The sequence below is a fragment of the Eretmochelys imbricata genome, chromosome 6, assembly GCF_965152235.1.
Source record: "Eretmochelys imbricata isolate rEreImb1 chromosome 6, rEreImb1.hap1, whole genome shotgun sequence".
NCBI lineage: Eukaryota > Metazoa > Chordata > Testudines > Cheloniidae > Eretmochelys > Eretmochelys imbricata.
This window is the reverse complement of record NC_135577.1, coordinates 104,851,044-104,873,075: the sequence shown is the minus strand read 5'-3', so window position 1 is coordinate 104,873,075 and position 22,032 is coordinate 104,851,044. Positions and strand designations below refer to the sequence as shown.

The 22,032-nt window shown below is 41.0% G+C and overlaps 1 protein-coding gene across 1 annotated transcript; it reads left to right on the top strand.

The window, feature by feature from the left end:
- Nucleotides 1-12,282: 12,282 nt before the first annotated feature.
- Nucleotides 12,283-20,552, top strand: LOC144266874 (alpha-1-antitrypsin-like). The gene is made up of 4 exons (XM_077820421.1): nucleotides 12,283-12,955; nucleotides 14,880-15,150; nucleotides 17,127-17,274; nucleotides 20,349-20,552. The coding sequence occupies exons 1-4, from the start codon at nucleotides 12,283-12,285 to the stop codon at nucleotides 20,550-20,552; spliced, it is 1,296 nt and encodes a 431-aa protein (XP_077676547.1).
- The last annotated feature ends 1,480 nt before the right edge of the window (nucleotides 20,553-22,032 follow it).

Below are 22,032 nucleotides of genomic sequence, written 5' to 3'. Positions count from 1 at the left end.
TCGCTGGCACCTGATCAAAATGACCAATGAGGAGACAAGATACTTTCAAAAGCTGGGAGGAGGGAGAGAAACAAAGGGTCTGTGTCTGTCTATATGCTGGTCTTGGCCGGGGATAGACCAGGAATGGAGTCTTAGAACTTTTAGTAAGTAATCTAGCTAGGTATGTGTTAGATTATGATTTCTTTAAATGGCTGAGAAAAGAATTGTGCTGAATAGAATAACTATTTCTGTCTGTGTATCTTTTTTGTAACTTAAGGTTTTGCCTAGAGGGGTTCTCTATGTTTTTGAATCTAATTACCCTGCAAGATATCTACCATCCTGATTTTACAGGGGGGATTTCTTTATTTCTATTTACTTCTATTTTTTATTAAAAGTCGTCTTGTAAAAAACTGAATGCTTTTTCATTGTTCTCAGATCCAAGGGTCTGGGTCTGTAGTCACCTAGGCAAATTGGTGAGGCTTTTTACCAAACCTTGTCCAGGAAGTGGGGTGCAGGGTTTTGGGAAGTATTTTGGGGGGAAAGACGCGTCCAAACAGCTCTTCCCCAGTAACCAGTATTAGTTTGGTGGTGGTAGCGGCCAGTCCAAGGACAACGGGGGGGAATATTTTGTACCTTGGGGAAGTTTTGACCTAAGCTGGTAAAGATAAGCTTAGGGGGTTTTTTCATGCAGGTCCCCACATCTGTACCCTAGAGTTCAGAGTGGGGGAGAAACCTTGACATAACTCAAAGTAGACATTTGAATGCTGTGGATTATTTGCATTGCAGCTTCTCTTTTGAAACCCATCGTTGGCTTCTTCCTGATACTTTTTTATTGTCTGCTTTCCCGGGAACTGTCTTCCTTGGTCCCATCCAAAGCCACTGTCTGCTTCCTGCAGATTCACCTGAAGACTTCATAAACACAGGCTTAGTTTGTAAAGACAGTCTCATTCTCAGCAAACCATACTAGGAGATCACAGTCTTACTGCATCTCCAAATTACCAACCTCCAAATGTGCAGCAAACACTGGATCTACAATTCTCTACTCCACTGACACCACTGATTGATGGGGAAGGTGACTGATCTCTTCCTCCAATAGTGGCTAATGGAATATCCCATTTTCCCACCCAGATTTGTCTCCTAAGCCAGGCTTGTAAATTCAGAAACTCTGCCCTTGCAGAAAAAATGGAAATACTGGAAGATTTCCAAGCATACTACATACTAATAATGCTTGGCTTTTATATAGTGCTTTTCATTCATTGATTACCAAAGTTTTTTCACTCTTTTATGTGAGAGAGATGTGTGTTCTCTCCTTATTCCTTATGGCCTTGCTTATAATAAGGTCCATTGATTCCAAGGCAGAAAGGACCACTGTGATCAGCTAATCTGACCTCCTGTATAACACAGGTCAGAGACCCTCTCCAAAATAATTCCTAGCACAGATCTTTTAGAAAAGCATCCAATCTTGATTTTAATATTGCCAATGATAGAGAATTCACAATGATCCTTGGTAAATTGTTCCAACAGTTAACTACTCTCACCATTAAAAATTATGCCTTATTTCCAGTCTGAACCTGTCTAGCTTCAACTTCCAGCCATTGGATTGTGTCATACTTTTCTTTGCTAGACTAAAGAGCCCATTATCAAATATTGTTGCCCTTGAAGCTACTTCTAAATTGTAATCAAATCACTCCTTAACCTTCTCCTTGTTAAGCAAAATAGATTTAGCTCTTTTGAGTCCATCACTATAAGGCACGTCTTCTAATCCTCTAATTTAATATCCTTCTTGAATTATGGACACCAAGACTGGATACAGCATTCCAGCTGCAGTCACACCAGTACCTAATACAAAAATTAAATGACCTCTCTAGTTCTACTTGAGTTTCTTTTTATGAATCCATCTTTTTACATATGTATGTAGCCCTTTTGTTCACAGCATCCCAGTGGGAGCTCAGGTTCAGCTGATTGTCCACCATGCCCCCCAATCTTTTTCATAGTCACTGTCTCCAAGGGCAGAATCCTGCATCCTCTAGGTTTGGCCTACACTCCTTGTTCCTACATATTTACATTTAGCTGTATTAAAATGAATATTGTTTGCTTCAGCCCATCTTACCTACTGATCAAGATTACTCTCTATCTCTGAACTCTCCTCTTCATTATTCACCATTCCCGCAATTTTTGTGTCATCTCCAAACTTTATTTGTGATGATATTATGTTTTCTTCCAGATCATTGATAAAAATGTTATCTAGCTTGAGGCCAAGAACCAATTCCCTACTGGACCCCCCTAGGAACACACTTGCTCTGTGATGATTCCCCATTTACAAATTACATTTTGAGACCTGTTAGTTAGCCAGTTTATAATCCAGCCCCTAAAGCCCCTGCGTTAATCTGGCCCTGACCGCCAGGCTCACAATCCCCTTTTCTCCACAACTCTAACTTCCACTCCCATACCCAGAACCTCCATCCTCAACTCACACTTGTTTCTGGATACAGAAAAGAAGGAGCAAAGGCAGCAGGAAGGGACTGTGGCTGTAGGGAGCCCTACACTCTGATAAAATGTCATAGAAGCCTGGAAATCCTCCTCTGTTCTCCTCTCTTTATTGCTTGTAGTCCAGGTGCTGCGGGAACTCTAGGAGCTGGAGACTGCGAGAAGCATTGCAGAGAGCACCTAGATAAACAGCAGCCTAGACACTAGGGGCAGCTATGTGAGTCCATCCTCACAGATTTTGAGCAGTTTCAGCCGCACCGGGAATCCCTGGGACTGCAAATGATACTGGTTCCTACAGTGCATCAGCCATACAACACAAAGTAGCTCACAGCTGTGCCATTATTGGTGGAGTCTGGCTCCTTTAGCCACACATGTCCACTTGCATTTTATCTCAATGTTGTAATTCAGTCAACTCATAAATCACCCAAACTCTCCTGGAACAGAACATTCCAAAAGGCTTCTGTGAGATCTTTGCTTAAGATGCAAAGTGTCTCATTTGCGTTGTTCTGACCTAGACTCTTTACATAGGTTGTGTCTAGAGGGGAGGGAGGGAGGCATAGATGTTGTATCTTCTGAAGCTGATGTTCCAGCCAGCCACACAAACTCACTGTCTTAGCCCACTCCTGCAGCTTCCCTTTTGAAACCCAGCTTTCTCACTGGCCAGCTGTGGCTTCTTCCTAGTTGTCCTTCATTGTCTGCCTTTCCTGAGAACTTTCTTACTTGCTCTCATCCAAAGCCACTGTCTACTTCCTGAAGATCCCCCAAAGGCTTCACAAACACAGGGTTAGTTAATTGAGACAATCTCTCTCCAGCAACCAAACTAGGAGATCATTGTCTTACTGCATCTCCAAATTACCTACCTCCAAATGAGGAATGAACACTGGACTTACAATTCTCCACTCCACTGACATCTCTGATTGATGGGGAAGGTAACAGATCTCTTCCTCCAATAACAGCTAATGGACTATCTAATTTTACCACCCAAACTGGTCTCCTAAGCCAGTGGTTTCAATCTGGGGTACAGTCTGCAAAGGTCTTCCAGGGAGTACATCAACTCATCTAGATATTTGCCTAGTTTTACAAAAGGTTTCATAAAAAGCACTAGCAGTCAGTACAGACTAAAATTGCATACAACTTGTTTATACTGCTCTATATACTCTACACTGAAATGTAAGAACAATATTTATATTCGAATCAATTTATAATTATATGGTAAAAATGAGACAGTAAACAGTTTTTCAGTAATAGTGTGCTTTTGTATTTTTATGTCTGATTTGGTATGCAAGTAGTTTATAAGTGAGGTGAAACTTAGGGTCTGCAAGACAAATCAGACTCCTGAAAGTGGTACCATAGTCTGGAAAGGTTGAGAAACACTGTCCTAAGCCATGCCTGTAAATTCAGCAGCTCTGCCCTTGCAGCAGAAACACAAATAATGGAAGATTTGCAAGTCCAGTACATACTAATAATGCTTCACTTTAGAACATAGACCAGAGACCTTTCCCAAAATAATTCCTAGAGCAGATCTTTTAGAAAAGCATCCAATCTTGATTTTAAAATTGCCAATGATGGAGAATCCATTACAGCCCCTGGTAAATTGCTCCAATGGTTACTTACTCTCACTGTTAAAAATGTATGGCTTATTTCCAGTCTGAATTTGTCTAGCTTCAAGTTCCAGCCATTGTCTTGTGTCATACTTTTCTTTGCAAGGCTAAAGAGCTCATTCCCAAATATTTGTTCCCCTTGTAGGTACTTCATAAATTATGATCAAATCACTCCTTAACCTTCTCTTTGTTAAGCTAAATACATTGAGGTTTTTGTTTCCATCGTTATAAGGTATGTTTTTTAATCCTTTCTAATCCTCTAATTCAATATCCTTCTTGAATTTGTGGAGACCACTACTGGATACGGTAGTCCAGCAGCAGTCACACCAGTGCCAAATACAAAGATAAAATTACCTCTCTGGTCCTACTGGAGGTTCCCCTTTTTATGTATCCCAGGATGACATTAACCCATTCGGTCACAGTGTCACACTGGGAGTTCCTGTTCATCTGATTATCCACCAGGACCCCCAGATCTTTTTCAGAGTCATGGCTTCCCAGGAATGAGTCCTCTATCCTTTAAGTATGGCCTACACCTTTTGTTCCTATATGTACACATTTACATTTAGCAGTATTCAAACGTATATTGTTTGCTTGCCCCAAGCTTACCTAGTGATCACGATTACTCTCTATCTTTTCATTATTCACCATTCGTCCAATTTTGTGTCATCTGCAAACTTTATCAGTGCTGATTTTCTTCCAGGTCATAAATAAAAATGTTAAATAGTGTAGGGCCGAGAACCTACTGCTGCGGCATCCCATTTGGAACACACCTGCGCTATGATGAATCCCCATATAAAATTACATTTTGAGACCTGCCAGTTAGCCAGTTTATAATCCACATAATGTCCGCCATGTTAATTTTAAATTGTTCTAGCTTTTTAATCAAAATATCATGCAGTACCAAGTCAAACACCTTAGAGGACTCTAAGTATATTGCATCAACACTATTACCTTTATCAACCAAACTTGTAATCCCATCCAAAAAAAGTTAAACTAGTTTGATAGGGTCTATGTTAACTGGCATTAATTATATTACCTTCCTTTAGTTCTTTATTAATCAAGCCTTATGGCAGCCTTCCATTGTCTTGCCCAGGAATTATGTCAAATTGAAAGGCCTATTATTAACCAGGTCATCCCATTTAAGCTTTTTAAATACTGGCTCAACATTAGCTTTCTTCTACTCTTCTGGAACTTCCCCGGTGTTCCAGGGTTTATTGACAATAAACATTTATGGTCCAGTGATCTCCTCAGCCAACTCTTTTAAAATTCTTGGATGCCAGGTACTGGACCTACTGATTTAAATTTTTCTAATTTTAGTGGTTGCTGTTCAACATGCTCCTCAAATACTAGTGAAGTGGAAAGACTGTTATTATCATCATATGAGGTGACTACATTATCTGCTTCCCCCCAAATAATAGAAAAGAAATATTTATTCAATGCTTCTGCCTTTTTTGCTATTACTATTTTTTGCTATTACTATTGATAAATTCTACAGTTTCCATCTACAAATGGACCAGTTTCATTGCCAAGTTTCTTTTTGTTCCTAATATGCTTAATAGACATTTTCTGATTGCCCTTAACTCTGCTGGCTATACATTTCTCCTTCTAACCTTTTGCTTCTCTTGTACATTTTTTACAGTTCTTAGCTTCTAACTTATATTCATTATTATCAGCTTCACCTTGTCCATGGTTAATTTGATTTCCTTTCCTTCATCAGAAATCAGCTTCCATTGAATACGGGAATTAAAATTTCCATTAAAGAAAAGCCACATGAACTCAAAAATCTCTACAAGATTTTAATGTAAGTCTTCATTATATTTCAAATTTTAAACATACACCTGATGTCCCTGGCTTTGTGCCCTCATGCCTGGTTCTCTCCTCGAGGGAAAGTTGGAAGACACAGTCACCCTAACAATCACAGTCAACATTTCCAACTCTGAAAATTCATATTAATTAAGAAAAAAATTAAATGTATTTAGTTAGTTTATATTCCTGTTGGCCCCATATGATATTTCCTTTGTTAATACTATAGAAGATTTTGATAACTGGGCACCATATGATTGTTTTGACACAAGTTTAAGAGGTCCAGTGTTAGCAGTTGAGAGTAATAGAAAACAATAAATCACATCAATAAAACATTGACTCCTTTGTCTAACATGAACAAGGTCACATGCAGGACATGCACGAACCACAAAATCACGGACACAGAAATCTGGCACCCACCAGCCATAAAGGCGTCTCTTTCTGTGGATTCCATGGCCCTTTTTTTCATCTAGAATCATAGACCTCTCCAGTGCTGTGCTGCCCTTGGTGCCCCACAATGACTGTGCATTCTGATCCCCTCTACCGGACATTAATGCTGGTCCTTCTAGCAATAAAACTGTGGGGGTTTCCTACTGACTGTTAGTCTCACTCCAAGGGATGAATTATAACCAATTAGTTCAATGGTCAATGTATATGCTATTTCATATACAATCAATGTATATTAAATAGATTTCAGAGTAGCAGCCGTGTTAGTCTATATCCTCAAAAAGAACAGGAGGACTTGTGGCACCTTAGAGACTAACAAATTTATTTGATCATAAGCTTTCGTGGGCTACAGCTCACTTCATCGGATGCATAGAATGGAACATATAGTAAGAAGAGATATATATATATGCATACAGAGAAGGTGGAAGTTGCCATACAAACCGTGAGAGGCTAATTAATTAAGATGAGCTATTATCGGCAGGAGAAAAAAACTTTTGTAGGGATAATCAAGATGGCCCATTTAGACAGTTGACAAGAAGGTGTGAGGATACTTAACATAGGGAAATAGATTCAATATGTGTAATGACCCAGCCACTCCCAGTCTCTATTCAAACCCAAGTTAATGGTATCTAGTTTGCATTTAATTCAAGCTCAGCGGTTTCTCGTTGGAGTCTGTTTTTGAAGCTTTTCTCTTGCAAAATTGCCATCTTTAAATCTTTTACTGAGTGGCCAGAGAGGTTGAAGTGTTCTCCTACCAGTTTTTGAATGGTTTCACAGTAGCAGCCGTGTTAGTCTGTATTCTCAAAAAGAAAAGGAGTACTTGTGGCACCTTAGAGACTAATAAATTTATTTGAGCATAAGCTTTCATAAGCTACAGCTCACTTCATCAGATGCACGAAAGCTTATGCTCAAATAAATTTGTTAGTCTCTAAGGTGCCACAAGTACTCCTTTTCTTCTTGTGGTTTTTGAATGTTATGATTCCTGATGTCATATTTGTGTCCATTTATTCTTTTGTGTAGACACTGTCCGGTTTGGCCAATATACATGGCAGAGGGGCATTGCTGGCACATGATGCCACATATCACATTGGTAGATGTGCAGGTGAACGAGCCCCTGGTGGCGTGGCTAATGTGATTAGGTCCCATGATGGTATCACTTGAATAAATATATGGACAGAGTTGGCATCGGGCTTTGTTGCAAGGATAGGTTCCTGGGTTAGTGCTTTTATTGTGTGGTGTGTGGTTGCTGGAGAGTATTTGCTTCAGGTTGGGGGGCTGTCTGTAAGCGAGGACTGGTCTGTCTCCCAAGATCTGTGAGAGTCGGGGATCATTTTTCAGGATAGGTTGTAAATCTTTGATGATGTGCTGGAGAGGTATTAGTTGGGGGCTGAAGGTGACAGCTAGTGGTGTTCTGTTATTTTCTTTGTTGGGTCTGTCCTGTAGTAGGTGACTTCTGGGTACTCTTCTGGCTCTGTCAATCTGTTTTTTCACTTCAGCAGGTGGGTACTGTTTTAAGAATGCTTGATAGAGATCTTGTAGGTGTTTGTGTCAGTCTGAAGGATTGGAGCAAATGCGGGAGACAGACCAGTCCTCACTTACAGATAACCCCACAACCTGAAGCAAATACTCTCCAGCAACCACACACCATCTTAATTAACTAGCCTCTTACAGTTTGTATGGCACCTTCCACCTTCTCTGTATGTGTATATATATATATATATATATATCTTCTTACTATATGTTCCATTCTATGTATCCGATGAAGTGGGTTGTAGCCCACGAAAGCTTATGCTCTAATAAATTTGTTCGTCTCTAAGGTGCCACAAGTACTCCTTTTCTTTTTACTAATTAGATGTAAATTGTAGGATAATAGATGTGTAGGACTGATAAGTATTTAGGAGTGATGAGTGTGTTAGGTATATAAGTAAAGCCTAGCTGAAATGCAAGGCCTACAGGCTGAGACACCTAAGACTATAGCGTAGCCAGACTAGGCCATAGGCTTAAAAATACTTGACATGAGTAGGTGACCTAGGAATAATCCTTTGTCCCAAAGCTCACAAGATTACTGTGAAGATGTGCCAATAGGTGATTGCAATAGACTGCAATGTATTGTCCGAGACCACGAGATACCTTATTGTAACATCTTTAAATAACTCTTCTGACCGCAGGGTACATGTTGTGCATAAATGCTAATAAGAATAAGAGGAACTATGACCAACCTATGAAAAATGCAGCACCCTAACATTAATGGGGATAGAAATACAGATAAGGGAAAGCGGGCTGACTTTATGCATATGCATAATGTGTTACACATAGTTAGAATTACAATATATAAAGGGTTTCCCAGTTGGGTAAAAGTGGGAATACCCTTGGGAAAACCCCAGCAGAAACTGAAAAGGAGTCCTTGTGGCACCTTAGAGACTAACCAATTTATTTGAGCATGAAAGCTCATGCTCAAATAAATTGGTTAGTCTCTAAGGTGCCACAAGGACTCCTTTTCTTTTTGCGAATACAGACTAACATGGCTGTTACTCTGAAACCAGCAGAAACTATCCCTCTACTGATGATCATCTGGTGAGAGGTCCATTGGATCCTGGAACATCTTTCAGGATGTGAGTCTGACTACAGTTATAATTATTGCATAGGTTTTGTAGGATTTCTATATCATGGATAATTGTAATTTTACTTATTGCTTTAATAAAATTTGTAGTACAGATAAGACTTTGTACTTGTGATTGTGTCTGTTGTCATTATCCTTGGCCTTTGTGTGTTCCTAGAGCCTCCAAATCTGAGAGAAGTGCCAGAGGAAATTTCACTCTGTTGATCTTGAAACTGTAGCAACCAGAGCCAAACACATGGTGGCGTAATACAACATCTCTAAATTCTCTTTAACTATAAACAGTGGGCATTTGACCCTCCATGCCAGAAAAGCAGTTTCATCTCTGTTTGCTCTGCATCCTTTCAGATAACTTCTATTTGCTCTGTTTAATGTTTAATAGTGAAAACTCTGCGTAACAATATTAACGCAATATAAATAACAGGCAAGGAGCTGTGCAGATTAGATGCACCCAGCAGGATCCTTCTGACTGTACTGTAAGTACGGCCATATTTTATCCAAAGAGGCACGGGTCACTTGCTGGAGGATTCTCTGCTCCTTGAAGTCTTTAAACCACGATTTGAGGACTTCAATAGCTCAGACATAGGTGAGAGGTTTTTCGCAGGAGTGGGTGGGTGAGATTCTGTGGCCTGCGTTGTGCAGGAGGTCGGACTAGATGATCATAATGGTCCCTTCTGACATTAGTATCTATGAAACTCACTTTAGCCAACTGATATGCAATTTCTTTTATGGGATTTCACTCAAGTATGGGTAACTGTTCACTATACCTGTTACAATTTGTCCTGTCTGTGCAGCCTTTCTGAAGACCGCAATGATCCAGCAGACATTGATGTTCTAGTGAAAATGTGCTTTGAATGAAGGCATTTTAAAAAAAATTATTGGGAAACCTAGGGGCTAGATTAATCTAGTGATTTTAAGATATGGCCTTGCTATACCAAAATATGTGGGATTTCTTAGAATGTGTTAGCCAGTGTTGGAGCTGGTTGAAAGTAGAAAGAAAAGGAGGACTTGTGGCACCTTAGAGACTAACCAATTTATTTGAGCATAAGTATTTGGTGAGCTACAGCTACACCCTCATCACAAATCTTGGGAGACAGGCCAGTCCTTGCCTACAGACAGTCCCCCAACCTGAAACAAATACTCACCAGCAACCACACACCACACAACAGAACCACTGACCCAGGAACCTATCCTTGCAACAAAGCCTGTTGCCAACTGTGCCCACATATCTATTCAGGGGACACCATCATAGGTCCTAATCACATCAGCTACACTATTAGAGGCTCATTCACCTGCACATCTACCAATGTGATATATGCCACAAAAATTGGGGATTGATCCTGCTTTGAGCAGGGGGTTGGACTAGATGACCTTCTGAGGTCCCTTCCAACCCTGATCTTCTATGATTCTATGTGCCAGCAATGCCCCTCTGCCATGTACATTGTTCAAACTGGACTGTCTCTACGTAAAAGAATAAACGGACACAAATCAGATGTCAAGAATTATAACATTCATAAACCAGTCGGAGAACACTTCAATCTCTCTGGTCACTCGATTTCTGACCTCAAAGTGACTATCCTTCAACAAAAAACCTTCGAAAACAGACTCCAATGAGAGACTGCTGAATTGGAATTCATTTGCAAATTGGACACAATTAACTTAGGCTTGAATAGAGACTGGGAATGGTTGAGTCATTATACTAAGTAAAACTATTTCCCCTTGTTTATTCCTCTCCTCCCGCCCCCCCCCCCGCCATTCCTCAGACTTTCTTGTTAATTCCTGGAAATGTGCTAGAAATGGCCCACCTTGATTATCACTTCAAAAGGTTTTCTCTCCCCCCACCCCACTCTCCTGCTGGTAATAGCTCATCTTAAGTGATCACTCTCCTTACAATGTGTATTTTTTCATGGTCTGTGTGTATATAAAATCTCCTCACTGTACTTCCCACTTTATGCATCCGATGAAGTGAGCAGTAGCTCACAAAACTTATGCTCAAATAAATTGGTTAGTCTCTAGTTTGAAAGTAGGACTTTCCATTCGGTGGAATATTCTGACATTTAAAGAAATCATTCTGAATCAGAACAAAAAATTAAGTTTGAATTTTCCTTTGAAACAAAATTCTCCTCCCCCAAAAATTCTTTTCAGTAAACTGAAGTGTTTAATTTTGATAACATTAAAAGTTCATGTTTCTGTTTTGACTTTTTGGTATTAGTTTATTTTATATTGTTTTTATATTCATATTTTATAAAATATGAACATATAAATATACAAAATAACTTTAAGAGCAAAAGAGAAAAGAAATATAAAATCACTTGATTTTTTTCTAAATAAAAGTTCATTAGAGTTGACATAATCCTTTGGAATTTTTCTATTTTGCTGAATCAGCAGTTTGTGGCAGAAAAATGTTCCAGCTGAGCAACTTTAGCAAACACATTCTTACATGTTTTAAAACTTTAGCCTTAACAAAGCAGGTTATTCTTTAGTACATACAAGCTGGTAGAGTTGTAGCCTAATAGATAGAAAGAGACAGATAAGCATAAAAAACAAAAAGGGCAAGTTTATCAGTTACTGACATGTAAAGAGCCTTTAGATTTCTTTATTTGATTTATTCCTGTAGTTATGATGCTACAGAAAGCTCAGCACCATTTGTTATTCCCTTTTGCTAAAGTTCATCAAAATTACAGTACTTAAAGTCAGGGATAGGTGACTTAGTTTTGACATTCCAGATAGGGCACTTCCCTATAATGTTTGTTCAGCTTTAACAGTGGACCCGATTCTCAGTTGAATCCAGATTATACTGCCACACAGGGAAACGTGAGTGCTAGGTGGTGGTGGTGGTGGTGGTGGGGTGCTAGCAGAAGTTAGAGCTGCAAAAGTCCAGCTCCAATTTGTGCCACTGGCACAAGGTCCCTAATTTATCCTAGGGATGCAGTGGACGATCATCACAGTGGAGCTCCATTCTACTAAAGTCTCTCCCAGCCTACACTCACCTGACTCCCTTTCATACACTCTCACACTACAAAACACCGCTACTCTAGGATGTCTGAGTGGCACAAAGTGGATGATGCTAACTGAAGAATCCAGCACAGAGTCTCCTCCTACCACACCTCCCTTTTCCCTTTCTCTGATTCCCAACCTGGCCTGCACTCCCAACCTCAGAGACTCTACCGTCAACCCCACTCTCTTTCCCCCCATAATCTCCCAATTGACTGGAGGGAGGAGGACTTGCCATGAGGGGAGAGAGAAAAATAACCTTTGGATCACAAATAGCACAGGGAAGGGGGGAACATTTCCATGACTAATGACTATTCCATTCTTTTGTTTTTAAAGGAATAGTTCCAAAGGAAAATGAAGTCCATCCTCTGTCTGTGTGTGTTACTTGCTGGGCTTCATGCTGTTGTCTTGTCTCATCATGTACCTGACCACCACAATGACCAGGATAGTCAGACAGATAATAATCCCCCACAGCAGCTTAACCCAGTTGGAAGCAATGGTGTAACTGAAAATATGACCTTTCTCCAAGTAACTCCTAGCAATGCTGACTTCGCATTTAGATTCTACAAGCAGATTAAATCAGAAGCAGCTGACAAGAACATTTTCTTCTCTCCTCTGAGCATCTCCACTGCCTTTGCAATGCTGACATTAGGTGCCAAGTCAACCACTCTAAGTCAAATTCTCCAAGGACTCTCCTTTAATCTGACAGAGATTGAGGAGAGGGAGATACATGAAGGTTTTCATCACCTCCTCCAGATGTTAAACCATCCTGACAGTGAGATCCAGCTGAATATGGGAAATGCCCTTTTTATAGATGATCAACTGAAACTACTAGAGAAGTTTTTGGAAGATGTTAAAACTCTGTATGAGTCTGAAACTTTTCCTATTAACTTCCAAAATTGTGCCGAGGCTGAGAAACAGATCAATGATTACATAGAGAATAAAACCCATGGGAAAATTGCCAATTTGATCAAGGATCTTGATCCACTCACTGTAATGATTCTTATCAACTATATTTTCTTTAAAGGTAAGATGTTCTACAGATCAGTACATGTTGCACATACAAGCTATGGAATTCCGATAGTGGTCTAAGACAAATAAACTGCTTTTTTCTCAACTGCTTATTATGTCTATGAGATTACCCAACTTGAGACTCATGCCTTGTCAACTTTTTTAAGCATTTCCAGGAAACTTATAGTCATCCTAATTGAAAATTTTGGTTATAATTAGGCACCTAAATCAAGGGCACTGGAATCTTTGTGGGGGGGGGGGAGCAAAAGCCAAAATGGATTCCTGTGGCCCTTCTCCCCTAATCCTGCACTCCCTCATGGTCCTAGGCCCCTCCTCACATAGCACCCCCAGGGCCTCTAGCACTTGATCCTGCCAATCTCCTACCTCCTGTGGCTGCATGTAGGTCAATGGGAACCAGTCGCACAGCCCATGCTCCTTCTGTCCTTTCCACCAGCTACTGTCTGGCACCTACAGCACCATGATCAGCTCCCCTGACAAAACACAGCCCCTACCGGCACTGCTTCCCCCCAAACTATGCCCACATTAAAAAGTGAGGGGCATGGCTCTCCCACTTTCAAAAGTTGAGTGGACAGGCTCCATGCCCCCCCAGTTCACCTAAATCCATATTTAGTCACCCGAACAAGATTATAACTATGTTATTAGGCATGCCAAGCAACTATTGCTTGGAAGTGAATGGGAGTTACAGGTTCTCCTCACCCCTGTAATGCAGGCCAGTTTAATCGTACTACCTAAATACAGAGATAAAAAAGGAAAGAATCCAGAATTCTATTTTTTTCACTGATGTTTTGTTGTCCCTGGGGTGTTCCCAGAATGGACAATGGTTGATCTCTGCACATTTATTTGCCGGATACTCATTTAAGTATTATAACTGAAGGCAATATATTCTACCAGTGGTACCCAGGAGCCATGAAAAGGTGTATTTGAGACCAGGAAAATTTCTTGCCAAAATGGATAGCTATTTAACTGAGGAGAAAGTGGTCATGTGGTACTCTGGTGAGGCAGTGTATAAGAAAGGCAATAGACACTGATCCTGTGCCATAGAAGTCAATGGGTGCCATACCACTGACTAGAGCGGTGCAGGTCAGGCTTATAATGCATAGGAGCAGGCTGGAACTAGCAGAATTGTGGGGTAGGTCCTACGGTAACATTTTAAACTTTGGTTAATTTCAGTCAACTCTATAAAAACACATCCTTTTCAGCAGCTTGGAAAGCATGTGCTTTCCCATTTGTGGCTAGTAAGCTGCATCATCTGTGCTAACATTTTACAAGAAACAGAGAATCATAGAATATCTGGGTTGGAGGGGGCCTCAGGAGGTCATCTAGTCCAACCCCGTACTCAAAGCAGGGCCAATCCCCAATTTTTGCCCCGGGTCCCTAAATGGCCCCCCTCAAGGATTGAACTCACAACCCTGGGTTTAGCAGGCCAATGCTCAAACCACTGAGCTATCCATCCTCCCCAAGGAGAAGAAAAGGAAATTAAATATAAACAAAATTTCAATTTAGCTCCCTCTTACAGACCCATGTCTCGAGATTTATACTGCGAGGCGTGAGTAGAAGAAATTTAGGTAAAATGAAAAAGAAGTTAGATTTATTAATTAATTTAGAGCTCTATCAGATTGAGGGGCCTCAGTTTAACAGCACAGAAAGTTATAATACTTGGTCACTATTCTTTTCTCAAAGCTACAGATTTAAAGAAAACCACAGTATTAGTTCATTTCACTTGTTTGGCTTTCATCAGGACTACTTGCTATTGAAATTGTCTGGCTAGCTGGCCGCAGGGCAAATGTCCCGTTTTTCAAACGAGCTTGCAGTTGACTTAAACTTCAAATATAGACTTGTTACATTTAAATTAGTCTGATATGTGTTTGAAATTTCTCTTTCCCAGTATTTTCAATGGCATTCTTTCTTTTTCTCATCAGCTCATTGGGAAAATCCTTTCAATAGTTTGTTCACCAAGGAAGATGACTTTTTTGTGGATGCACAAACATCTGTCAAAGTTAACATGATGAACAGTAACAAATGGTATAACACATACCATGATGAGGAGCTGTCTTGCTGGGTGGTTGAAATCCCATACAAAGGAAATGCTGCTGCAGTATTTATTCTGCCCGATGAAGGGAAAATGGAGCAGGTAGAGGATGCGCTGTTGAAAAAAACTATGACTAAATGGACAAAATCACTTCAACAAAGGTAACCGTTTAACTGCTACTACGCCTAGGTATATTTGCTGTAAAATAGGCTAGAATTGGAAATGAAGAGAAAACATTCCATTCAGGGCTAGGCTGTGCCTATAGATACAGCCCTAAGACTGGGCAATGCATTGCATACTGCCCTAAGGGAGAGCACTGGAAGAATTAGTGCCTCAGACAGACACCTCTGAAGTACAATGCCTCCCAGAATGCCCCTCTTGCTTCAGCTCTTTTGGCTAGAGAGCTGGCTGGAACATGGGGCACAAAGCCATTCCTCTGCCCTTTCTGCACCCCCCCACTATGACGGAATGCACCAGTGTTCACACCTTATACACTATTGTAATAATCTTTGTACAAAACATGCCTTGTGAAGTATCATTTGAAAACGAATGACTTTCTGTAAGTTATATCACTGTTAAATCTACATACAAGATTCTATGTAAAGTTATGAATTTCCCCTGAATGACGTTGGTATCACATGTTCATACCCACATAGCCCTATTAGGCAGGAGTGGCTAAGCAAGTCTATCTTAAATAAAGGAATGTGGGTTTACCTCAATTTACATCTAACTAGTACATAAGGTCCTTGAGACAGCAAGAGAGAGACAAGGCAAACCTGCATTTCAACATACACGGGGGAGTAAAAAGAGTATGGGGACACCTTCACTCACACCCCCAAACTCTCATGGCTTTCTTTACTGTTTAAATAAACTTTGCTGTGAGGGGTAAGCCTCAGAAGAATCTACTTCAAAGAGAGACTAGACTATAGAAGTGGGGGGCAAAAACCAGGGATTCTTTCTCTCTCCCTTTTCATCTCTCACTCTTTCACCTAAGAAGACAAAAGAAACCAGCTGTTTGGACTTTGGGGGCAGATCCTGACTTAAGTATTTGGTCAGCGATGTTGCTGGGAAAATGTGGCAAGAATTTTACCTGGAACCATGTTTGTTAAGTTTAGTTACTAGAAAGAGTTTTCTCTTTATTTCTCTTGTAACCATTTCCGACTTTAAGGCCTTATTCTTGTACTCACTTAAAATCTCTCTTTGTAGTTAAATAAAGTGGTTTCATTCTTTAATAAAAACTAACCCAGTGTTGCATTCAAACTGAATTATTTGGGTAACTCCATTTAGAGTAGCAAATTGTTGGAGATTATTTCCTTACAGCAGCAACAGACCTAATATATCTGAACTGTCCAGGAGCAGGGTGGGCAGTGCAGAACACACATTTTTGGTGGAAAATTGAGGACTAGAAGTGTGTGAAGGTCACTCTGCAAGTAGTAAGCAAGGCTGCTGGAAGCCAGAGTGTGTCTGCTGTGCTGCTGACAGGCTGCTGGAGTTGGACCGGCTGGACCAGGGCTGTGGCTCTACACAGACACTCATGCTGCCAGACTGACTGTGAGAGACCCAGGATGGAAGCTACAACAGCAGAGCACTGTGAGGCATCCAAGGTTGCAGGGCAGGTGGTAACAGAGCCCCTCACTGGTCTGAATTGCACCCTGGAATGTGCTACTCTCCCAGTCCAATTGTTTCAGGGAGCCAGTGAAAGAATCCAGTGTAGCCCATGCAATCCCCTGGGAACTCTTATGGGTGTACCCCTGTTATGCCACACAAGGTGGGGACATCCCTACTTCTCCTGCATTCACTTGAGCAGCTGTATTATAGGTAGGGACAATCCAGCCCTATATAAGGTAATGCACTTTACTAGTCTCTATATCGGATCAAATAATCCAAACGATAGTTTTCTAAAACCAGCACAGTAGTCACATGTAGTTAAACAAAAATAAAACTCATGGGATTGTAATTTTGCTGTCCATTTGCTGTAAAATGGGACAATAATATTTACTTCCCAGATTGGGGCATTGTGAGGCAAATTCATTGGCAGCTGAGATCCTTGAGTGCTCTACATTATCGAGCTGTAAATATTTAAGTATCCAGCCATTTGACAATAGTTCACCAGAGTTTTGTGTTTCTTTTTGAACAGAAAAATTGACCTGTACATTCCAGCATTCTCTGTATCTGGTACCTATGATGTCAAAGAGCTGTTTGAGAAAATGGGTGTGGTCGATGTGTTCACTGACAAAGCTGATCTGTCTGGAATCACTGGGCACTCTAACCTGAAGGTGTCAAAAGTAAGTTTGTAAAATACAGATGGTGCTAAATGGAATTGTCTCTTATTTTCTTTTGAAATGACCAATTCCAGCATCCAGTCAGGTCACTGGTAAAATGCTTAGCCAGCAAGGACAGGCGAGACAGAGCTGTAGCATAAGGAGGACAGACCCACAGATTAGCACTTAGTCTTTCCTCAAATTAAGCATTAATTTGCTTATTATAATGAATACACAGGCTCTGTGAGCTTACTTGACCTTCTGGAATGTCCTGTAAAGTCAGTACCATCAGGGAGGGAAAAGGACAAAAGGAAAGGGAAAAATGCAGTTGTAACTATTGTTAACATAAAATAATTAATATGTAAAATGGTATGGCAAGAGTTTGCAAATACGGAATCTTATTCTATGATAAGTATTTATATGACCCCTCCTTACTGTAGTAGCTAAGCATCTCATAATTTTTAATGTATTTATCCCCACAATATCCCTGTGAAGTAGGGATTTACAGATGAGAAATGAAGTACAGGAAGGCTCAGTGACTTGCTCCAGGGCACACAGGAGGTCTGTGGCACCATCCTTCCCAATACTTTTACACTTACTGAGTAGTGCCTTATACAATAAGTTGGCAGATTGACCGTGGACTATGGTGTCACAGAGTAAGTATCAGAATTTTGCCATGAATCAGTAGAAGGAAATAAGAGAGAGAAGGTTGATGAGGTAATGTCTTTTATTGAACCAACTTCTGCTGGTAAAGGAGGAAAGTTTTCAGGTTTGATGCAGCTGTGCCTCAGGTCTGGATAAGGTCCGGACAAGGTTGGACAAATTCAGGGTGGGATAAATTAAGCATAAGGATACACACATGCTGTAGGAGACTACTTAAAATGAAGTGAGTAATTAAGGGTTAGCAAGGAACAGGGTGTGTTAGAAATCGTTGTAATGAGACAATACTACATATTGCGATAGACGTGTGTAGGACCCATGGATCTTGAAATTATAAAAAAAAATTACAAAAACACCTTTTCACCTGTGGGCAAACACAAAGGGATCACTCCATATCTGATCTCTAAGCCCTCATGCTCAAAGGAAACCTGCACAACACCTTTAAAAGACAAGCCTGGTAAACTAAATTCATAACTTTGCTGGATACAAAGAACTATGGACTTACAGATGAATTGAGCAATAAAATCAATGTAACACTTTGAACATACCCTGCTGCTTGCTTCCCCTTAATTGGCCACTTCATTCTAAGTGGTCTGCTAGAGCATGTGTGAACCCTTTATGCTTAACAATCTCTCCTACCTTGTATTTGGCTGTGACACTCTGGTTACCTTCTCCAGATCTGACAAAGAGCTCGGTGGAGTTCAAAAGCTCGTCCCTTCTACCAGCAGAAGTTGGTCCAATAAAAGCTATTACCTCACCTGCCTTAACAATGAGGAGTCCTTGTGGCACCTTAGAGACTAACAAATTTATTTGGGCATAAGCTTTTTTGGGCTAAAACCCACTTCATCAGATGCATAGGGTGAAAAATTCAATAAGCAGTATATAGATTACAGCACATGAAAATATGGGAGTTGCCTTACCAAGTGGGGGCTCAGTGCTAACAAGGCCAGTTCAATCAAGGTGGAAGTGGCCTATTCTCAACAGTTGACAAGAAGGGGTGAATATCAACAGAGGGAAAATTACTTTTTGTAGTGCTAACGAGGCCAATTCAATCACTGTGGACGTTGCCCGTTCCCAACAGTTGACAAGAACATGTGAGTATCAATAGAGGGAAAATTACTTTTTGTAGTAACCCAACATCTCCCAGTCTTTATTCAGGCCTAATTTGATGGAGTCCAGTTTGCAAATTCATTCCAGTTCCGCAGTTTCTCATTGAAGTCTGTTTTTGAAGATTTTTTGTTGAAGAATTGCCACTTTTAAGTCTATTATTGAGTGACCAGGGAGATTGAAGTGCTCTCCTACTGGTTTTTGAATGTTACAATTCTCGATGTCTGATTTGTGTCCATTTATTCTTTTGCATAGTGTCCCTAGTGGTGCCCCTAGCCTGTGTTTGTCAGAGGGTGCAGATGGATGGCAGGAGAGAGATCACTTGATCATTACCTGTTAGATTTACTCCCTCTGGGGCACCTGGCATTGGCCACTGTCGGCAGACAGGATACTGGCCTGCCTGGATTTTTGGTCTGACCCAGTGTGGCCATTCTTATGTTCTTATGCATAGAGACTGTCCGTAAAGACTCCCATCTTTTCATGTGCTGTAATATATATACTGCTTACTGTATTTTTCACTATATGCATCTGATGAAGTGGGTTTTAGCCCATGAAAGCTTATGCCCAAATACATTTGTTAGTCTCTAAGGTGCCACAAGGACTCCTTGTTGTTTTTGCTGATACAGACGAACACAGCTACCACTCTGAAACCTCTCACCTGCTTTGTCTCTCTCATACCCTGGGAGGAACACAGCTACAACTGCAAACTGCAAACAATGTAAGGAAATACTAATTTGAGTTGCATTAAGGAGAACAAAGTGAGAGTTAGTTCTTAGTGTAGCTCCAAAGAGTAAAAGAGATAGGTTCACATTTGCACTGTAAAATACCAATTCACTGTACCCAAGAGAGAAATGTATTAGGCAACGGTACACCAGGGAGGTCAGCTACCTAGCTTCTTTCCCTCCTATGTTGCTTGTCACCATTCATCTTGAATTGTCTTCTATTTTCTGCTGCAAAGTAACTCTCTGATGCATAAAGGCACTAGAGTTGTTTGTGATGATGAGACAATTCTTCAGTAATGTTAAACAATTAATTAAGGGAGTCCCCCTCTTTGTGGATGAGCGAACAAGGGATTTGACACATGCAATTTAATCTATTCATATTGTTGTGCCTGACCCTTCCGAAGATTCATAGGCAAAACTCCTATCGAAATCAACGATAGTTTTGCCTGGATTGGGAATGTAGGGTTGGGTTATGTTTTGTGTTGTCAGTCCTGTACTCATTCTGTTCTTCTTTCTTAATAGCTGTGGTTTAAATAGGAGCAAGTTCATCTCCAGCTGTTGCTCCCTGTTTTATGCTCACACTGTGATCTCTACTTCATTTCCTTATAGGCTGTTCACAAGGCCGTGGTGGATGTTCATGAGAATGGTACTGAGGCTGCAGCAGTCACTATCGTGGAAGTTACATACACGTCTCTTCCCTTCCCTCAACCTCTTACCATTAAGTTTAACCGGCCTTTCCTGATGATAATTGTTGATAAAAATACCCAGAGCATCCTCTTCATGGGGAAAATTGTAAATCCTACTGAAAAATAATTGTACTCTCACTGTACATGTCCTAGTGCTTCAAAGGAGTTGTTTTTAAATTCCCAGGAGTATGTGCACGTACCACAGACCACTTGGTGCCAGTGATTGTAACTAAATTGCAGTTGACCTAAATTCCAAGCAAATAAAACATGAGTGTGGGGTAACTCCTTGCCTACAAACAAACAGCCTGGTATTTCTGTGAATTGGGCATGTATTCGTAAACATCTCAGGTAAATGGGAGAGAAAGCCTTTATAACTAGGTGACCAGATAGTAAGTGTGAAAAATCAGAATGGGGGTGCGGGGAATTGGCACCTAAATAAGAAAAAGACCCCAAAATTGGGACGGTTCCTATAAAATCGGAACATCTGGTCACACTACTTGTAGGTGATGCTGATAACGAGTGGGGGCTGCAGAGTACAGTCTAGCCTAGCTTCCTCCATTCCATGCCCCTGTGCGTTAATCGTATTTTCTAACTGACAAAAGGGACACTGAGGTGTGGAAGTGGGAGGTCACAGGGAGCTGGTTTGTAAGCATAAGGGAGGTTGGTGGAGATGTCAGAAGTAAAAAAAGCTGCTCAGTCCTCTCTGCTGTCCTACCCCTTCCCCTTTTCAGAATAAAAACTGGGGCATTTCACAGCTAAACAGCAGGATGGAAGAAGACTGAATTTCTCTCTCTGTGACCCCTTCTGGTTCTCTCCTAGTCCCAAACTCTCTACCTCCAATTTAGTCTTCCCCACTACATCATGCCCACCAACCCCACCAATTCACCAACTGATTCCATTGTCCCTTACACTCAACCTTGCCTGCCTAGGCCATCCCACTCATGGGATCTGCTCAGCTCCCTCTAACCCAGCCCCAGCGCAGGAACACCCACTGTACCCACCTGTCCCTTTCAGACTGAGAACACCTCTTCCTCCTACCAACCCCTCCCAAGCTCACAGCAACCCCTTTCTGCTCTGAAACCCTCTCCCAACTAACACCACCTGGGTCAAAACACAAAAATATAAAAAACCCTTGGAGACCTTTCCCAGAGGTCATAGTCCTTCCCCCTCCAACCTGACAGCCACCACCAGGCTCACAATCCCCTTTTCTCCACAACTCTAACTCCCACCTCCATGCCCAGAACCTCCGCCCTCAATTCACACTTGTTGCTGGATACAGAAAAACAGGAGCAGAGGCAGCAGGGAGGGACTGTGGCTGTAGGGAACCCTTTACTCTGAATAAACTTCACAGAAGCCTGGAAATCCTCTTCTGTCCTCTCCCTCTATTGCTTGTAGCCCATGAGCTACACGCAGGATCTCTAGAAGCTGGAGTTTGCAAGAAGCATTGCAGAGAGCAGCTAGATGAACTGGAACCTAGATCCTAAGGCTGCTAGGTGAAATCCAGCCTCATAGAAATCCCTATGACAAGAAATGTTACTGCTTCCTGCAGTACTTCAGCCATACAACACAATATAGCTCACAACTGTGGCATCATTGGTGGAGTTTAG